The sequence below is a fragment of the Patella vulgata genome, chromosome 3 (assembly GCF_932274485.2).
Source record: "Patella vulgata chromosome 3, xgPatVulg1.2, whole genome shotgun sequence".
NCBI classification, from domain to species: domain Eukaryota; kingdom Metazoa; phylum Mollusca; class Gastropoda; family Patellidae; genus Patella; species Patella vulgata.
The window spans coordinates 54,128,052-54,149,652 of record NC_065881.2 but is presented as its reverse complement, the minus strand read 5'-3'; the positions used below and the strand labels follow the sequence as shown (position 1 = coordinate 54,149,652).

The 21,601-nt window shown below is 34.2% G+C and overlaps 1 protein-coding gene across 2 annotated transcripts in view; it reads right to left on the bottom strand.

Annotated features, from left to right (window-relative positions):
- Positions 1-49: 49 nt before the first annotated feature.
- The window catches only part of LOC126814852 (chloride channel protein C), a 24,358-nt gene continuing 2,806 nt past the window's right edge, over positions 50-21,601 (bottom strand). Inside the window, exons 1-18 of one of the 2 annotated variants that reach the window (XM_050540257.2) lie at positions 16,744-16,908; positions 15,305-15,526; positions 13,964-14,106; positions 12,925-13,054; positions 12,219-12,299; positions 11,664-11,839; positions 11,364-11,456; positions 10,944-11,187; positions 9,523-9,717; positions 8,722-8,810; positions 7,475-7,605; positions 6,891-7,062; positions 6,430-6,607; positions 5,902-6,068; positions 5,067-5,243; positions 4,612-4,714; positions 2,714-2,809; positions 50-2,044 (exon numbers count right to left, since the gene is read on the bottom strand). In XM_050540257.2, coding sequence (XP_050396214.1) covers positions 1,790-2,044; positions 2,714-2,809; positions 4,612-4,714; positions 5,067-5,243; positions 5,902-6,068; positions 6,430-6,607; positions 6,891-7,062; positions 7,475-7,605; positions 8,722-8,810; positions 9,523-9,717; positions 10,944-11,187; positions 11,364-11,456; positions 11,664-11,839; positions 12,219-12,299; positions 12,925-13,054; positions 13,964-14,106; positions 15,305-15,484 — 2,610 coding nt within the window. In that variant the 5' untranslated portion in view covers positions 15,485-15,526; positions 16,744-16,908 and the 3' untranslated portion in view covers positions 50-1,789. Of the gene's footprint in view, positions 2,045-2,713; positions 2,810-4,611; positions 4,715-5,066; positions 5,244-5,901; positions 6,069-6,429; positions 6,608-6,890; positions 7,063-7,474; positions 7,606-8,721; positions 8,811-9,522; positions 9,718-10,943; positions 11,188-11,363; positions 11,457-11,663; positions 11,840-12,218; positions 12,300-12,924; positions 13,055-13,963; positions 14,107-15,304; positions 15,527-16,743; positions 16,909-21,601 lie in introns of those variants that run through there. The other variant, XM_050540258.1, reaches the window with a different exon arrangement.

Below are 21,601 nucleotides of genomic sequence, written 5' to 3'. Positions count from 1 at the left end.
ATCTACATAAACCATTAAATAGTTTGTAAACAAAACATATATTATATAATGATGGTAAAATTTATCAGTAATTTTTTAATCAATGATATTAAATATATTCTGACATACATTATACAAAATACCATAACTAATTATAAACTTGTAAGCTAAGCTACCGAATCATATACTATACAAATATCAGTTGCATTATAAACAATCTGATTAGAACACAGATTCTATTTCAGTTCCGTTTTTTGTAGTTCAAAAGTTCCATTTTGCTTGTCTTCACTAATGAAGTGGAGGCCATCGAAAGTATAAAATGAAAACGAAATGAAACATAGATCAGTATTTGAATCAGATTGCATTAAATTGAGGAAATCTTGACAGTATTTCATAAAAATTTTACATTTTATTTACACACAATAAGACTTCCTTATTTTGGGACTACACGATTGATTTCCTTGTAAATATATTGACAAATAACAGCTGCATATATAATTACTGGGACATGGATAAAAGCCTGCCGTTAAAAACATTATTTTAAAACAAAAGTTGCTCAAATATCGTATAAAATTAACATAATAATGAACACAATTTGATCTATTATGTATACATCTATATGATCACAAAACAAAAGGAACACACTTTAATAAAGGAACACAAATTATAATATGAAGACTTAGATAGGAAGTTCATATATACATGTACAAGATGGTGAATTTGTTTGGCCAACTGACCATTACATGTGCCATCATTCTAATTTTAGTCAAGGGAGGTTTGCCTGTACATGTGACCCTAGGGTTGTTCAAACATCTAGGATTTAACTAGGCTTGAGTTACGGTGTTAAAATTTATTGGAATAAAACTGATGTCACATGACAATATGATATCACTGAGAATGATGTCTAACATTGGTAGCATAAAGGTGACTATTTTTAGGTCATTTCATCCTAGAGTTGGGAACTGTGAAAGAATCAATTTAAGTTTATAATTACTACAATAAAGAACATGAGTTGATAAATAAAGACAAAATAATAAGAAACAATAAACAGAACAAAATACAATGAATTTCATTCACAATTTCCTTACTGTTGATTTAAAAATTTTGAACTGACATTTATGCGATACAGTGAACAAATACATATTATATATATATCTACTGAATTCTCTGGACAGACTATATTCCATACATATTTTATTATACTTCATGAATATTCACTATACTAAATGAAAAAGAAAATATTTTTTCTGGTCATGAGATGCCATTAATTAAAGGCACAACAAGCGTGATTATTAACATATATATCAAAAGTAAAAAACTATGCACAACTTTAATGCAAAGACCGTGTTATTATGTAGTTAAACTGGTTTGTAAAAAATACCAGCAGAAAACAATAGAAACCAATGTGAACTTAAATGGCCATAAATTAATTTGAAATTGATCAATTCAAAATTGTTTTTTAATAAAAGTAAATTACATTTCATTATTTGAAATGGTCTTTGTTGTAACCTTTATTTTGGCATAATATTGAACCTTTAGGCGTACAGTATTAAAATAATTTGACGATTTTCACTTTTGACTTTATTCATCTTAGGCGTATATATACACTTATGCAAAGCAAATAAGAATAAATTGAGCATTTTGTAAAAAAATTGAGTATTACTATATACATTTCTATAACAAAACAACCTGGGTTACTTTCAATAACAAAGTATTAAAATACAAAAGAATTTAACAAGTTGAAATAAGAAAATAAAATATATATCACACTATCTTGTCAGTTGTGCATCTATGGCTGACTAATTATATGTTAAATAGTAGCAGCTGCTGGGGAAGTCATCTCAGCCACTCGACTGTTTTTCTCCAACTCCTCAAATAATAAACCAGACAGTTTTTCATTCAAGTTAAATCCCATTAAATCTTTTCTGGTTATTATACCCACAACATGGTTTTCATCATCCACTACAGTTAGATGTCGAAGACCCATAGTACGGAACAATATGTAAGCTCGTTGTAGAGAAAATGTTTTTGGAATGCTAAAAGCAGATGTGTTAATGTACGGTTTCTGGAAGTATAAAACACAACAATATTAACCTCAGTTTGGAAAAACACAGGTATATATAAAAATCTTTTCTGATTAAATAAGGTGGTTGGGTGGTCAAGTGATTATATCCACTCTAGATCATAAGGTCTGTTTTCTAGGCAAATCCCTTTCCTGACCTTGCCGCTTTTCTTTGGGTACTCCAACTTCCCTTACTTTTAAAGATAGATGCAGGCAACCGAATTAGAGTAACATACAATATGTTAATCAAAAAATAAACTAGTATAGTGTTCTCACTCTCTGATTGAGAAAAGGGGGTGGGGTGCGGGGTAGTTGGTTGAAAGGTCTATAATGTGTGAGCTTTAGTAGATCATCTTCATTAGTCCAGTCGGTGGAGAACAGTAGGACATTGAACCTCATTTCATTTCATAAGATCTGTCATTGAGTCAAGTGGCACAGTTTCTATCCTACACTTGTATATGACAAGGAGTAGGGCTGCTACCAAACTTTGTGGGTTTTCTTCGGGGCCCCCAGTTTTCTCCCACTGCTAAAGACCCTTGCATGCAAGTGAATTATGTAAATAAAATTTATCCTGTGTTAGTCCCAAAAGGACCTTGTTTGTGTTGAGTGGACGTTAAACCCCATTTATCTGACTTGAAGGGAAAATTCATATTAATTCACAAAATTACTTACAAGATTAATTTTAAGGTTTTTGTATTTATCTTCATCTATATATTGATTGAGTAAATGGGAAACTTCTTGTGGATTTACCAGTTTATCGACCATTAACTGCAAGTAAAGAACATAAATCTTTAAAATCATATCCTGTGATCATCCATTTATGAGACATGCATTCTATCATGATATAAACATCATATACCAGTTTGTATTTATATAGTTAAACACATAGTTTTATTTGAATTCATAATTTCTATTTTAGATTTCAATTTACTTAAAGATACATTATGGGAGATTAGATAACAAGTCGGGTGTTCTCACTATAATAGTTAAAAACTAGATAATGTAAAGGCAATTTGCTAAAAATTTCATTCAAATTGATCCACTATGAACCGAGAATTAAGCGATTGAAATTTCTGCCTAGCCTCGATCATCATTATCAAAGTCAGTAAGATAAACAGCATAGTCTCGATTATCCATTTATTCATTAAAACGTGAAGGAAAGTTATGCAGTAAATCAGCTCATAATCCACTATAGATTGTAGATTGCAGGCTAGCGATGCCATCAAGAGTTGATTATGGCCTGGATAAGTTAATTAATGTCTAATTAATAATTTAGATAACATTTCAGGCCTAAAGAAAGACCCGCAATAGACAGATTTAGCTTTTGCATAATGTATGTTTAAATAAGTAATGGAGGCATGGGCGTCACACATGGGGGGGGGGGGGGGGGGTCTGAATATACTTGGACCCCCCTCCTATTTATTTACAACAATTATTAGGATTAAGATTCTATCTGTATAAAACAATGTACATATCCCAATATGCATTCGGCACCCCCTGATTTAAACATGATAAACATTGTATTGGTGTGATGTTTAAGTTTAACCCCGTAAAATATGCCAAAACAGTGTTTACAGAAGACTGAAACTTTAAAGAATTTTTATGGTGGTGCCCCCCCCCCCTCTCCCAGTGGAAGGGTGACCCTCCCACACTCTCCTTATCATATCATGCTACCGTGGCTGCTGCGCAGCCTCGTGCCTCCGGCATCACAGATTGTCAACATTTTATATAATTTCATCTCACGGCTACGCCTCTGAATGGAGGCTAAAGACATTATTTTATGATTAATGTAAAAGGTAATCCAAAAAGCTTGTATTTCAGTGAATCTTGACTTACGCAATAACATTATTATTATTGCTGACAATATCCCTGGTAGTTCAAAGTAATCAATCAGATAATGACCCGAAAGAGAAAGTGGGGTCTGTTTTCTTTATGAATACAGCTTTAACAGCCACCATACTTATTACTAAGAAAATGAGATGTAGGAACTGTTGTAGTCCCTCACACTGTTTTCTAAAAATTTAGACATTCGGTTTAACTGTAGCCATAAAGATGTAGGTTATTTTTTTAATTATCATTTCTAATCACACATAATATTTTGATGTAAATGAATGTAATGAAAATTAATAGTAAACTGATGTATATGATATTAATGATATTAAAGTTACCTTTTTCTTAAATAATTAAAGACGCTGAGCATGATTTGTGTTATATAAGAATACCTTACAAACTACAATGCTGTAATAATTGAACCTCTACCTGGAATATTAGTCCAAAAATGGTTCAATTCCAGATTTACAGTAAATGATGAACTGAAAATTCATTGATGTATGCTGCTCCCTATGTGAAGCAACTTACTGTCTTTGTTTTGCAAAATATAATTGATGGGCCTGTTTTTAATCTAGCTAACCAAGAAGGAGATTATCTAGTGCTGTTTTGATTTTGTTGTCATAATTAAATGTTAAATAATGAATCTGAGTACACATTAGCATGGATTAAGCCATGAGAAATTCAACATTTTCCAAAAAATGCAAATCATGCACCGTTTCTTTAACCTGTAGCTATTTTACCTTTTCATATCCTACTAAAGTGACATCAGCTTCTCTTTCATCAATCTCCTCCTCTGTTTCAATGAATACCTTTTCATGCATAAGTAAAACTGTTAATTCTAGTCTGAAGATAAAATAAGCAACAGTCAACATTAGAAACAAGCATTGCCCGCTAACACAACATACACCTACCATTATCACCTAAATTGTTGGGGGAGGGTATTCAAATGATGACAGTAGTTAGGGTAAGTTTGTGATTGAAAAAGAACATCTTTGAACCTGCATTTTCTTGTAGGTATGAAGTTAGAGTGGGTAAAGTTCAATAGAGTTGTAAAGTAAAGTATATGATTTACATGTACCAAAGTTTCAAGAGTGCTTTATGAAATGGCATGACAGTATGACCACAGTCATTTGACTTGATGTATTGAATTGTGAAATAAATTAATATAATAAAGGAACAAACTTGTTATATTTACCTTGTGATCATACCATAAAACACAGGTTCACCATGAGAATTATATTTAACAACAGGGAATCCACCATTACTCGAGTGTAGAAGAAGATCAGACAGTACCGATATAGGTTCACAAATATTTATAGTTCTGACTGGTGATGTCATCACATCTTGAGTCTGATATAATTCAAACTGTACACTTTTAAAGACAAAAAAACATGATAATTGGCTTCAGTGTCGGATTTTCAACAGTAAAAGAAAACTGGAGAGAAGCCTAACAGTTGGGCAGGCAAGCCTACTATTTGGATCCACCACAGGATGGAACCATGAGGTTACTCAATCCCATAATTTAAAAACTAAATTAAAAAGAAATTAATCTCAGCTTATAAAAAATTCACAAACCTGGTAATGTTTTATCAATAAAGGCACAAGAGTAGATTTATGACTTATTACATCATCACAAGCAACTTGACAGTGTGAAACCACCTAATACTGCCCCCTTCAGTGCCTCAAACCTTTGGGGACTTTATAAAGACAATATAGCCTACCAGATCTGTGACTTGGGCGGTTTGAGGCTCTCTAGGAACTAGCAGTTTTGAGCAGTTTGAGGGTGTCTAGGAAGCCATAGTTTTGGCCGGTTTGACACTGTCTAGGGAGCAGCGACTTGAGGTGGTCTGGCTAAGGAGCAGTAGTTTCAGCTGGATTCAAAAATGAGCTACAAAACTCAATGTAACAAAGATCAACAGCGAGGGTTGTCAATATTACATGTACCAGGGTTCAACATGGTTAAGAGACTTTTACATGAGGCTCAGCAACTTCTTTTTACCTATCGACTAAGTTATAAGAGTTTTGTTTACCTCTTCCCTTCTGCTACTAGTCTAGGTTCAGGATCTAGGAATGGTATACACTTCAATTCTAAATGAGCATGAAATATAGGATGGGTAAAAAAATCACCACTCCATTTTCCTACCATTACAGCTACCATTACTGGTAATAACACTTGTACATCATTTGTTAGTTCCATCTTAAAGATAGAAAAAATCAAATTGTGAATTAATTCAGCCACAGAATTCTGCAGAGGGGTGTGCGTTATTTTAAAAATTTGTTAGTCTGGGTTTGTAAAATCTGCAGTTTTATGGCAAATTATAGTTATTCTAAAATAAATCAAGCCAAAATAATGTTCACCCCTGTAAACATATGAGCAGAATGGGTTGTGTTTTTCATTTGTAACATTTGTAATCCAATTTACATTGAAGTCCTTGTTTTGAGCAATGTTTTGTAAACCTCATCTCCAACTGATTGTAGAAATGCTCCAATTAAAAATGCAGTAATTGTTTTCCATAGAACTGTTGTGATTATTTTAAAGAAAATATCAAAAAACATACCATTATAACTGTAACAGCTAAGGTTAATCTAGAGACACCCCCAAAGAAAGAGGCAGCACCTATCAGAGCAAAAGCTCCAGGATCCATCCACACCCAGTAACTATCTTTATCTGTCTGTACACCAAATAAAGATACCATCACTAATCCAATAATACGACCATATAAACTACCAATTAATCTTAAATCAAAACATAATAATTACATAATTACTTTTATATCATAACATTTCCTAGATGTATTAATACTTTTATATCATAACATTCTCTGGGTGTATTAAGGATCACCAGAAAAGCTTCATAATTTTTTTTTAAATAATGCAAGTAATTATGTCAATATATCCTTTCCATAAGTATAACAGGATCCCAAATTTCAATGTTACCTGTCACAGGTGAAAGTGCTGTATAATAACAAGACAACTAACAACCATTCTGTTTAATATTGAGTTAACAAATAAAACTTACAACATAGGTACAAGTATACCACTAGAAACAGATGTTCCTGATGACCAACACACCATAATGAAAAAATAAGGCAGTGCTGTAAACAATGTAGCATAACCAAACTGTAGATGAGTTGTTCGAGAGAAAAGGTGACGTACTGCAGTTTCTGTTGTACCATATAATAAAGATGCCACTACAAAAAGTTTGAGATTTTCAGTCATACATTTTTCATCGTTTGTCAAACCACCCATTTTCTTTACCATGCCAGCAAATCATAATGTTTACTTTTGGACCAGGAACTGGGGCCCAAGCGATACATATCCTGTTGTTCTTTTAGTTTTCTTCTTCTTGTAGACAACATGAAACTTGTTTGTGCCTTTGACAAACGTGCATCAACTAACAGACTTCAATTTTTGATGGCTTCACAATTTTCAGATGGATACTATGATGTCATGCTCGGTTCCTGGTCTATAGGTGTTTTATTATTAAAGATGTCATGCTCGGTTCCTGGTCTATAGGTGTTTTATTATTAAAGATGTCATGCTCGGTTCCTGGTCTATAGTTGTTTTATTATTAAAGATAAATACTTTTAACATAATACTAACATTCATTATACGTTCTATTAGTGTGATACGATGTACCATTATTATTCCAATCAAAACCTTTTGGACATGTATACTGCATTACATCACTTTCAACTTGAAACGAACTTGTTGTACTATTAACACAATTTTCACTGAAAATATAACACAGAAGAAATAGGAAATACAAATCTATAAAAGAACCAGCGACTGCCAGGCAGGATACGCCCACATTTTGCAAGAGATGGATAGAGAACAAGTTGAACAAAAAGCGATTTTTCGTACAATCAAGGGCCATAATTCAGGAAGTTACGATCTGAAATGTGCGAATTTTGACAGGAATCAAGATTGTTGGGTTATAAACATGCATTTCAAATTTCATCAAAATCAGATCAAAATTGTGGCCTCTAGAGGGTTCACAACCTTGATATACCATATATTTACACTATTTGCGTACGAGGGGCGGCCATTTTGTCCGGCACTTTTGGTCCGATTTTCACAAAATTTGAACTCAAGTCTCATCACAGTGTAATGGTGATATCTTCAAACGTTTTTTTAAATCAGATAATAATTGTGACCTCTAGAGGGACCACAAGCTAAAAACGTGATTTTTCGTACAATCTGAGGCCATAATTCAGGAAGTTACAATGTGATATGCGCAAATATTGAAAGGAACCAAGATCTTTGGGTTATAAACATGCATTTCAAATTTCATAAAAATCAGATGAAAATTGTGACCTCTTGCGTGTCCACAAGCTAAAAACGTGATTTTTCGTACAATCAGGGGCCATAATCCATGAAGTTATGGTCCGATATTTGCCAATATCGAAAGGAACTGAGTTCTTTGGAAGATAGACCTATATTTTAGAGTGTCCACAAACAAATTGTGGACGGAAGGACGGACGGACGAACGGGGGCGACAACAATATACATCCACATGAAAATATTTGTATAAAAATCGAAAAACAAATCAAATATTTTTAGATAAATAAAATAATCTTATGTAGCATCAATCTTAAAAGAATTAGAGTGGATTTGAATTTTTTTCTTTACGTGTAAACTTGTTTGTCGGTAAACAGTTTGTGAGAATTATTTGACAAATCAAGCAAAATCTCCATCTATTTCTGGGTTTGAGCACAACAAAAGCAAAAGCATAACTGGATTTTATTTTCAGGAGTCATTGACAATCAATGGGGTTCTTTTCTTTATCGAGATAAATCTTTATGCAAGGCTAACCACCAAATGAAAATATTATGCGCAAAAATACATACACAACTTTCCTATCATCACCTTCAATACATCTATAAGGAGAACAGGGAAAGGCAGCTGGTAGAAATAAAGAAACGGTACTCACTATGACCTGCAAATATCAATACCAAGTTTTCTAAATATAAATCATATTCTATACACTAAACAATAGATTATGGTGTTAAAATCTATATAGTTTAAAGTTACAGTTTCATATTTTTAAATTATATTTTTAAAATGTATTAAAATAAAGCCCTAAAATAGATGGTATCTATAAACAGTCCTACCTTGTTAAAGAATAATCCTTTTAATCCTATTATTCACTATTGCCAGTTGAGAAATTGGCAAAAGTATCATTTTCAACTTCAAATTCAAACGTTTGAAGATAGCTATTCCATGGTGGGGAATAGGAAAACAAGGGAGGTAATTGGGAGATAATTGTGTTATTATTTCCGGTGTGAAGATTTTTAAGTGTGAGAAAGATAACCTATTATCATATAAAGTGAGTTGACAACCTATTGAGCAAAAGACATAGAAATATCTATGTTTTGACTTTCTTAGAAAATATGAAATTGTAAATTTAACAATGCTACTATTTATAGGCTGATTGGAAAATACATTTTTTGAGAAACATGGATTCTGTCAAACTACCAAGGCAAACAAAGCAGACCATCTAGACATCTATTAATAGAAAATGCTGGAAACTGAAATAAAACAACACAAAACCATGACAATGGACATCAAAGCTTAATCCAAATGTCAAAGTAAATTAGTAGCTACTAAAATCACATTTTCATGGCACTTAAAAATTAATCTAATCTCACCATGATTACTGCTGGTTCAAATAACCTGACTGACTTCTGGATCCAGTTTCTTTTGATTCTAGCCAGAAGTTTTTTCCTACCTCTGGTTATTTTAAGATTGATAATAGTAAATAAAGCACCAAGCGTTCCTCCTAATATACCAATAATAACAGTTGGTATAAACATCAATATATTCACATCTACACCTTTATTAATCTGGAAAATAAAACAAGACTTAAATTGTTACATAGCTTTCACAAATCTCTGATTAGACAATAAGTTTACTAGTGACATAATAATTCATTAACTACCGGTAGTGAAAGTAATATTCTGTTAACTAGTGAGAGTTATAGTCAATTAACTAGTGAGCACTATGGCCACGTTTACTAGTTTACTCATGATGGTCACAGTCAGTTTACTAGTGAGTGTTATAGTCAGTTAACTTTTGAAAGATGTAGGCAGTCAACTTGTGAACATTATAGTCAATTAACTAGCAAGATTAATAATCAATTATCTAGCAAGATTATTAGTCAATTAACTAGCAAGATTAATAGTCAATCAAATAGCAAGATTTAAGATGGATTCCCAGAAAAGTATTTATCGGGTGGTTATTTCCAATAAAAGTCTGACAATTTTGGTATATATGGAAAGTAGAGATATCCAATCTTACTAGAAAAATACTGGATTCCCAGAAAAAAACTCATGGAGCTTATACAGGACAAAAATGTAAGGTTTCCCCTCATCAACAGCCCGACGATTAAGAACTTCTGCACGCGTGATGTCAAAGGTCACAAGCGAACATTGAGCGCTTGATGTACAAGTAGATAAAATTTATGAAGAGTTAAACATACAATACTTTCTGAGGTAAAAATGACAGAAAAAGACGCGGGTAGTAGATAATCCGAGAATTTAATTAGGATTCGATATTTGTAATAAATAGTAAGCGATTAAAGACAACATCGTCTTATGTATGCAATGAATTCTCCTCTGACTCCCAAGACGTGACGTAAACATGACCTGGTTTGATCGAATTTTAATAGCATGGCATTCCTTTGCAATTACAATGTTTGAGAAGGATTTGAAGCATAATTATGACAAATTAATTAGTTTGAATATGTTTTTGGTCCATATATACCATTAAATCACCCAGTTTGTATGCGGGAACCCATCTTTAATAATCAATTAACTGGCAAGATATATAGTCAATTATGAAAGTTAATAGTCATTCATATTACTGGTCGTCAGCTCATCAGATGATAATATAAGTTGTCCTTTAGCATTTTCAGCCAACACAAAGCTAATGAAATTCATCTATTAACTGTGTAATTTATTGTTCATTAATCTCGGCATGGACAAATGAAGTTAAAACTACTACTACTACTACTACTACTACTACTTATATACTTTTTGTCTTCAATTTTTAAAATTATTTTACAACTTACATTAAATAAAATATATCTTTCTGTTTTAAATTGTCCAAAATCACCACTGTACTTGAAACCTCTAAATGCTGAGTTAAAGAGGTCAGTAGTGAAGGCTGATATCATACAGCAGAAGAAGATCTGCCATGATAAAGTTATTGTCCAATATGAAGACACTTCCTCCATAGAAAATAACAAACCACCCACTGGTGCTCCAAAAGCAGATGCCACACCGGCTGCTGCTCCAGCGGATATAAAATTACGTCTGAAAAAAAAACAAAAAACAATAAGGCTTTACCCCCAATTTAAACCAAGGCTCTAATTTATTATATAAGCTGTAATAAATGCTGACGCCCACCCTTTATTGTAATACATTATAATGATTTCTAGTGTAATAGAATATAGATTGTTTTATTTAAATAATGTAAGGGTTATACTTACCGGTCTTCAGAATTTCTAAATCTTTCAAACATGGGAATTTTTATTCTGAGGGTTTCAGATTTTGTCTGACTTAAACCTGCACCTACCAAGCCTCTGAAAAATGGAATTATAAGAGTATAAATTTAACTTTTTGACATTAGACAAAATTTAATAGAATAATTATGATCAAAATTGATTGCAGATTGTCCATGAACAAAGCTCAGAAATATCATTGGTCTTTAAAAGTTACCTGGTGCAAGTAAAACACTAAAATAAAACATGGGGGTATGGGTAAAACAGATACATGAAGTTACTGCTCACCCTAAATGTATCATCGGTCCCTCTGGTCCTACAGGCATACCACAACCAATCGCCATAACACATGATAAAAACTTTACAAACATTGTCTGTAGACTGAATATATGACGTACATTTGTGCCATTTAAAAATCCTGTTACTTCAGGGATACCAGATCCTGCAGCACTTGGTCTCCAAAACTATAAATTAAGATCACAGAATAAAAACATTAGTTACTTTCAGGAATACTTGGAATGAATTATGGTTTACTATTTAACTGAGAAGTAAAAGAGAGCATGAACATTGTGGCCTAACCATAAAGTTATATGTGGTTGATTACCAATATAAAGCTTTTACAAAGAGCGGATGCCACACCCACTTTACAGTTTCAGAAATTGCAGCAGGCAAACATTTAAATATCAAAGGAGAGTGAATTGAATATCAAAGTATAATTGACAAATCTCATTTAAATTTAAACTCATGAGAGAACTAATTGATGGATATGGCACCCTTCAAGAGTGCATTATTATTATTTATTAATTATTATTATACTATTTATATAAATTCTGGATCACTTACCACAACAATGGCGGCACTACTAACAATAAATACAACACTGAAACCTACAGCAAATAACCATGCTAGACCTTGTTTATTATCCTGCAAAAGAGTTTACAAGAACCATATAATAAATATAACAGAAAGAAGAAAGAAAAGCAAATGACTATGCTAATCTCTTTTCATATCTTATGATACATCATAGCTATATAATAAGCACTTAATAATTGTTTCTTTGTTTATTAATAGTATCCTATTGTTATTGAAAATAAAATATGGTGTGCAAAAATGAAATGGGGTTAACGTCACAATTTTCTGCACCGAATGGGCTAATGAAGATGGGTATGCAGGATGCTATGTTCTAAGAGGGAAGTTTCGCCTGGACATTGGCATAACAACCTAATCTTATTTCAAATTACAATAGTCAGGGGTTGTTTTACAAGTACATACCAAATTTTACCCGGTCCTGCACCATTGACATGGGGAAACCATGCCGGAAAATCCTGAGTAACTTTCTCAGCTAACATTGGAAGGAAACCTGAGACCTTCTGGTTAGCGAGCAAGCATCACATCACTGAGCAACCACAGCTCTCTATGTTGTGCAAAATAATGAAGGTATAGATCAAAATAGTACAATTATGTATTTTGCTAGAACATATTTGCAAAGTTGAGTATGCTTCAGAAGTTCAATTCTTTCAAAAAACTGTTTCATCCAACAAATACTTACAGCCAACAAATCTGAGGTTGTCTCCCATTTTACATCGGAAATTATCTCAATAAGTTGATGTAAGAGAAAGCCAACTAATCCAACACAAAATCCAATCAAACCCATCATAAACCAACGATCCATTTGTAATCTGAAATTCAATAAAATCAAGGGCTTTAAGTTAATGCATTTCCTTAATAATATATTGAAAAGTTTAAAACAAAAAAACAGAGGTTGGGATGCAGTCACATTAATATGGTATCATCAAATCAATAGAAATTAATGTAAACTTCAAATTTACTGAATAATTTGGGGGTGGGAGTACTTTTCCATCTTTAAAAATGGTCTTAAACTCTATATTTGCTTTTCCTTAATCAACTCTGTAGATCATTGGATGGTTGCTATTTCCAACAGGTTTAAACACAACCGCCAGTAAATAATCTAATCAAAAGATTGGTTGCCTGGCATCTAGTTCTATCCCATGCTAATGTTTAGTATATAAAACATTTCTGTTCAAGTTATCAAAAATCATTGAAAATCAATATACTTGTTTGTCTCAAGACTTTAAACATTGTGTAGCGATCTAAAGTCAATCGAATGATCACTTTGGCCTGTAGAGCATCCGCAAGATTTTTCGAAGTAATCAAGGGCCATAAATCTGGCAGTAATTATCGTAAATCCTTGAAACTATACAGGTGTCTTTGTCTCATGACCTTAAATACTGTGTATAAATTTAAAGTCAATCGAATATAAACTTTAGCCTCTAGAGCGTCCACAATTGCCGACGGACGGGGCGACGACAATATACAACCACATTTCAATGTGGGCGTATAAAAATGGATAATCAAGACTTTGTTTATTATCAGTAGTAATGATTATCGAGACTACACTATTCTTTAAATGGCCATAACTTCACTCAGAATGAAGTAATTAAGACTATTTTTTAACTTTTTTAAGAAGAACTGTCAGCTCTTTATCGAAATCTTACATAATGCATCTTTAAATAAATACAAGGCAAACAGTACAGTAGGTAGTTTTCTCCCAAAAAATTAGATCTTACCTGGACACCCTTTTTCTCTTTAGCCATTGCTTATAAACTTCACTGTTTGAAGGTAAATAATCCAAACTTTCAAAGGTTGCAAGAGTTTCTTTCTCTTTAGCGGTATACTTATGTGTTATATATATTGGTTCATAATCTCTTCCCTGAAATTTAAATCATATCTTACAATATGTTTAAACAGGAGGAGGAAGACTTCTTATAATTTATGCATATTTAAAATTCATATTTAAAACATAATTCATTCATATTTAAAACATAATTCATCCATATTCCCCACATGGAAAACGATCATATTTGCCATTTTCACACAATCCAATTTCTTCAAATAATCTACAAACAAATGGATCAACCACTGAACCAATGAAGCCATTAAATTATTAGTTACCATAAATCTATAAGGAACAAGGAAATAAGGGTTGTGGTTAGCATTTTTTCTGTGTTCCCCCCGTCTACTTTTACATGTGTGTCAAATTACAGTAAAGATCTACATGTATTTATAATTAATCCCAAACTACATGTAAGATAATCTTTAATTCGACTTGTATTGCAAAATAATAAAATACTATATAAAGTACCAGCCAAGCTTTTTAATCTTAAGTTAGAAGTAAAGAAAAATAAAGCATTTGATGCTTATAATAGACAGCATTTGATGCTTATAATAGAGCTTTTCTATTATTTGTACGTACCATGAGAATATACCCATATCTTTCATTTAAAATTCCTATACAGATAATACATGTAAATTAAGCATAGACAGGGCTTTTCAGGTGTCTTAGCCCACCACCAGCAAAGTTTTTGAGCTTTGCCTCAAGTTTTATAACTTAGTAAAAATCTGAATGAAAAGTTTTAAAAAATGTTTCACACAAGATTTTATATGAATGTAAATTTGGGGATAAATTCACAATTTGTAAACATACAATTGAATTTTTCCTGTATCACATTCACAAACAGAAAGATTACTGTGTAAATTGCTTTTGGAATCTAACTTAACGGTAATTTACCGGTATATCCTGTATCATATTTACAATCTTTCATAAGATGACTTTGTGAATTGCAATTTAGTAAATATCTGATTCAGTGATGGGATTCATATTTTTTTCATATTTAATGGGTTCTGCCTTATGACCAAATGAACAATCCCTGGAAATTTGAAAAAAGCCTGTCAAAAACACTGATCCATAGAGTGCTCACAAGGATTTCTTTATAACGACAGACCACTAGAACAACAGTGGCCAGTCTCCACATTAAAAGGGGGTACAAGAAAAATTAGGACTGAGAAATATGTGTACAAGGTCACCAGTTATCTAAAATAAATTCAAGTTCTACAGGAAAAAGATTTACCTGAGCAAATGCTCCATACGTGTGATCATCTGTTACGTAAAATACGTCATCATCTTTTGGGGGGTCGACATTAGACCCATAGATACCTAATGTTTTACGCTTTCGAAGAGTATTTCCACTAGAACCATTTTCTCCAATAACAATTGTTTCTGGTGTTATAACCTCATTTTCTGATGCCATCTTTCAGTATTAAAGACAGATTAATTCTAGGATCTGTTTCTACTGAAATATCATAATAATCCTAATTAATACAATGATACATTAACAGAGAGAGAGAGAGAGAGAGAGAGAGAGAGAGTTTAATGTCCACTGGACACAAGCTAGGTCATTTCGGGACTAACACATGGTTCAATATTATTTCAATAATTCGCTTGCGTTTAGGGGTCTTTAGCAGCGGGAGGAAACCGGGGGACATGGAGAAGGCCCATGAGGTTGGACAGGCTACCCTACTCCTTGTCACGTACAACCAGGGATTCGAAACCAATCAAACCATGCCAGTTGACTCAATGACAGACCTTATGATACAGAGCGCACATGCTAACCATTTGGCCATTCAACCCCCTGATACATTAACAACATTCCTTACATTAAGATACATATCAGCCTACATATTTTTGACTTTTGGATACACACATGAACTATATCTGGCTTGTTTGTTGTGTCTTTAGGCTTATTGTTTGAAATAATTAAAGCTGTTTTGTCATTTTTTTCATCAAAGAATGGTTAAAGTTTTGAAAAAAATACTTGGTTTAAACTGAAAAAACCTAAAATTCGAATTCTTCTGATCTGTGGCATTAAGCACAAATTTCTCAAAAGATATCCAGGGTGCCCCAAATATAACTAAAATTATACTTCACAACCTGATATTTCAGCTTTTTTTAAAAATGAAATATTATTTAATAATCTTGACCTGAATCAAAGACATTTAACCAGGGTAGGCTACTTTAAATTTGCAATTTTTCTAATTAAGCCAAATGATATTACCTGAAGTGGATAATTTAAGCTGGCATTTGGACATGATAAATATTTTAATAAATCTGACTTTTTAAAATTTTAGGCCCAGATTGCGGGAGGGGGGGGGGGGGGGCTACAGTCAACAGAGCTTCTACCTAATTCCTTTAAATAGCTCCCTGAAATGTGAAAGATACCTTTGCTCATTTAGTTCATAAAGTTCTACTTCCTCTATCTTTAAATCAGTGATTAAAGATTGACTGTCTAACCTCACAGATTTATACATTTTCATTATACCATTCGGGATTACCAAGGTTGGATGTTGACAAGAATGTAGAAAGTAGAATCCAGAGTGTCTTTTTCATTGTGATTTCAACGTTTGTTTAAGTCACAAGTGGGCGGGGCCGGTCTAAGAAATTTATCAAATTCAATGAATGATATTGTACGGAGATTACCAAAGCTCCAAAACAATTCATAGTTGGACTTACGTGCATGATTAAACCTCTACATACATATTATCATATATCAAGCTCAAAATGAATGTCATTCGCATCTTTAACAATGCACTAACAACATTTCCAATAATGAAAACATCAAAATGTGGTGCGCACGTAATCAGACGTCCGTTATTTTCACCCGGGTTAACAGCTCGATGCCCATGGCCGGTAGAGGAAGGGAAATAACTCGTATAATCCATCGTGTGCAATACATTAGGGATCAGACCAGGGTTAGTTCATCTCTGGACGGGTGAACAAAGCTACAAGACAACACGATAGTCAGTACATCTATTTGGAAGATAGATGTCAGAGCATAACCAATAATATATGTAAATTGTAATGTTTAATAACGTAAATACTCCACATGATGATCCCTGACCATTTTGGGGGAGTGCCCCCCCCCCTTGCCCCCGACTGGCTGTATATATTCAAAATCTGAATAGTGTCTATTATGTTGTAATATGTTGTATTATGAAGACGAGCCAAATTGAATCAATAATATTTGTATGTCTCGGCACTCAGCTAAAATAAAAGTAGTCTACTTAATAGCAGTTGGTTAATGTCAAACAATGTAAAAGACCTGGGGCCTGTTTCACGAAATTTTAACTTAAGGTAAAATCCAAATTTTAGTAGATACTTCAATTTTGATTGGTTAAGCATTAAAATCAGTCTAATATTATCCAATCAAATTACTTAAATTTGGATTTTATCTTAGTTAAAATTTGGTGAAACAGTTGAAATCGTGGAAGAATAAAACCGAATATAGTTACTATGTTTTTTTTAAGATGATAACTTGATTACGTTATTGTACGTTATTTTGAAATTACGCATTTTGATAATTAAATTGCATCAGGTAATGTAATCTGTATGTTTTTGTCCACAAGCAACTGGCTAATGGAAATGAAATGAAACGAAGTGGGATTTAACGGGAATTTCTGCACCACCTGGGCTAATGAAGACTGGCATACGTCGTGAAGTGTAGGCTATTAGTGTACTGTTAGGAACATTTTGCCCCGGCAGCTGTGTTTCCGTCTACTCGATCCATCGAATTCCAACTGCCAAGGTTTCTTATGTATATATGTACTAGCGAACGTAATTTACAAAGGACCTTGGAGTCATTTTTGTCCCATCCGAACGACTAGACGCTGCTCAACGCTCCGTTCAGTGGCACTGACAAGGGGGAACAACGCTGAAAAATCTTGATCAAGTTTCTCGGCGAACATACGCGGATCTAACCCGGGACTGCATTGGTTAGTGACTCCGCGCCTTACTCTCCTAGACACCATATTATGGCCCCACCAGTTAATAGAAATGAAATGAGGTTTTCTGAACGACGCCGCCTAAAGAAGGTTTGCATACGCCATGCAGTGTGCCATGGGGGTAATTCCGCCTACTCCTCATCGAATTGTAACTGTCCATGAGTGATTCTATTATGTGCCCGCCAACACACGTCCTATCCAAACGAATGTTCCTTGCCAGGGCCCGATTCCTAGAAAATTCTTAAGCACGTTCTTGTGCTTAGATTTAAGTAGACTTTGCATTTAAGTAAACTTACCCTATTTTGTGTTCCCAGAAAATTCTTAAGAACGTTCTTGTCAATCTAAGCACAAGTACCAAGCAAGGCCTACGACTTGCTTATATAGAATTACCAACCTTAAGTCTGTTTCTGCTTCAAAAAGATGGCTGACCGTAGAGTTATTCGACGGCATTTCCGACACCTTTTGATACCAAAGAGACAATTTATAAGACAGAGAAAATCCTTCTCCAGAAGAAATTTCAAATTAAGAATGCTATAGAAAATTTCGCTTTTCTTTTAGGCCTATACCCTTAAACCATTTCATTTATTTGCCAATTAGTAAACAATAGGCTACAAACACACAGGCTACTTTAAGATCAGGCACTCTCACAATTATTCAGTTAGTTTGTATGTGTCTGCATTTTTTTATCTTGTGGCACATTTTATATGTGTAGGCCTATAGGGGACATGTCAAATGAATCTAAATCAACCATATAATATATATATGACGTCAATGAAAAAGACGACAAATTTATGACGTAATTCGCATACCAAAGTTGTTTTTATGACGTTAAAGAGCATATTAGTCTCAGTCATAGAGGTCTCAGTTTATGGTAAACTTTACCAATTACAGTCACAATGTGCTTAGACTTATACTTGACTTGTGCTTACGTAAGATTGATCTTGAGAATTTTCCAGGGACGGTATTTTTATAAATTTTTTACGTAAGAAAAAATGAAGCATGAGTAAATCATCAGAAAGGTCCATACATATCGGACCTAGTTTGTTCACCCTTTCGAAATAAAGATATTATTATTATTATTATTATAATGTGCTTACTTTAAGAATTTTCTAGGAACCGGGCCCAGGTCTAGTACCACTGACAGGGGGAAACAACGATGAACATTCTCAGGCAACACTGGGAACAAACCCGGGACCTCAGGGTTAGTAAGGGAGCGTCACCGCGGCTTTCATCGGTTAATAATATAATATCGTGAACGGTGTGAACTGAAATAACCAGTTTTTCTCCAACGCCTGCTTGGTCGTATTAGACTTAATGCTGCGGGATTCAACCAATTAAATTGTCCCATTTGATACTTGCTGTTGGCGTTCATGAAATGAAATGAAATGGGATTTAACGTCCTACTGTTTTGCTCCGAACTGGGCTAATGAAGACGGGCATACGCCATACAGTGTGCTATGAGGGAAATTTTGCCCGGACAGCGGCACTACGGCCTACTCTTATATCGAATTCCAACTGTCAAGGGACAACTGTCAAGGGATCTTTTACGTGCACGCCAATGTGTACACGGGACCTCGGTTTTTCGTCTCATCCGAATGACTAGACTGCTGTCCTTGTCAGGCCCTCCGTCCTGCATCACTGACAAGGGGAAACCACGCCGGAAAATCTGGAAGGACTTTCTCGGCCAATGCAGGTATCGAACACCCGACCTCCAGGCTAGCGAGCCAGCGCCTTACCCATTTAGCCACCGTGATCCCCTGTTGGCGTTCGTTATATGAATACTTTGAATAGTTCGATGATTAACATTCCCTGCTTGGGCGAGACCGAGATAAGCAATTTCATTGATCGATGCTTTGGCACACGATGATTCTAATTGATTGAGACTGGTAAACTTTGGTGTATAGATTTATTACATCAACGCCATGACTAAATTCGATGGAAAATTATCAACTAGTATAGCGATAATCCGTATGATTGCGCGGGACTTTGGAACACAATAACCCTGCTTTTAAACTATGGAAGACAAACAGCTCTTTATTCAATGTTCTTAGTTTAATGCATAGCACTTAATTCCTTACTTTCAAATACCCTTATAAGTTATAGAGAAATACCTCCACCTGAGTCCACGAACCCCACCACCCTCCGGTAACGCCATCAAATAGCCCCCCCCCCCCACCCCTCGCGAGTAAATACCCTCGCCGGTCAAGTAGTCCAAATACCCACTAGGACAGATCCCTTCATCGACACTGTTTAATGATTTAATTTTAAAATGGAGAAGCGAGGCTAAGACTCTAGTGGCCAGTACGGTGAGTACGATCAATGCACAGATCCTGCCAAAACTACAAATCGTTACAGTGTTTCGCGGCAAGTGTAATGAAACCAGCGTTGACGTTCAGAGCTGAACTGAAATAACCAAGGGTATGTTGATCAAACACAGTACACAAGTCTATTCAATGTTTATTATTGAATGGCATTTAGATTAGAATTTTCTAGTCTCTATCCAACAATTTATGGATATCTTAACAACAATAACAACTTAGATAATGATGACCAATCAGAAACATGCTTACCACTATTGACTCGAAGGAAATGAAATGAAATGAAATGAAATGGGGTTTAACGTCCTACTGTTCTGCTCCTAACCTGGGCTAATGAAGACGGGCATACGCCATACAGTGTGCTATGAGGGAAATTTTGCCCGGACAGCGGCACTACGGCCTACTCTTATATCGAATTCCAACTGCCAAGGGATCTTTTACGTGCACGCCAATGTGTACACGGGACCTCGGTTTTTCGTCTCATCCGAACAACTAGACAGCTTTCCTTGTCAGCCCCTCCGTCCTGCATCACTGACAAGGGAGAACCACGCCGGAAAATCTGGATGAACTTTCTCGGCCAATGCAGGGATCGAACACCCGACCTCCAGGCTAGCGATCTAGCGTCTTACCCACTTAGCCACGTGATCCCCTTGACTCGAAGGTCGCCTAAAATAGCTGGAGATTTGATAAGTATCGTCATTTCCTAAATATATACAAGCGAGAAATGAAAAGCAAAGCGAAAGTATTATGACAATTAGGTTATTATAGGATTAAATGAGCAAATGAAACCTGTAACTCAATATTTTTCACAATATTTTAAATTGAAAACACGAATTATAATTCAATATTGGTCTCTTTCAATCAATTATAATGTTTATATCTTACAGTAAAAATATGGGATTCTAATCTCCAATATTTAAGACTCATTAAACATTACATTTTATAATCAGTACTGACATCAATAAATACAAAAATACGACAAGACGGTATACGAGCCAAAATGCAAGTCGAAAATAAGAAATTAGGAAAAAACGAGGGGCGCTATTATCGCTGTGTGTTATTTCTTAATTTCCTATTTTCGAGTTGATTTTGGCTTGTATAGCGTGTTGTCGCCTCACATTTTGTCGTAACTTCTACTTTTCGACTTTTCGACTTTCGTGTTTTGAAGAGGCGAAAAGTAGAAATTATGAATGGTAGTTATAGGCTTCGATATTATTTATCATGTATAAAAAAGGTTGTATCTAATTTTTATACGCCAACATAATATATTGT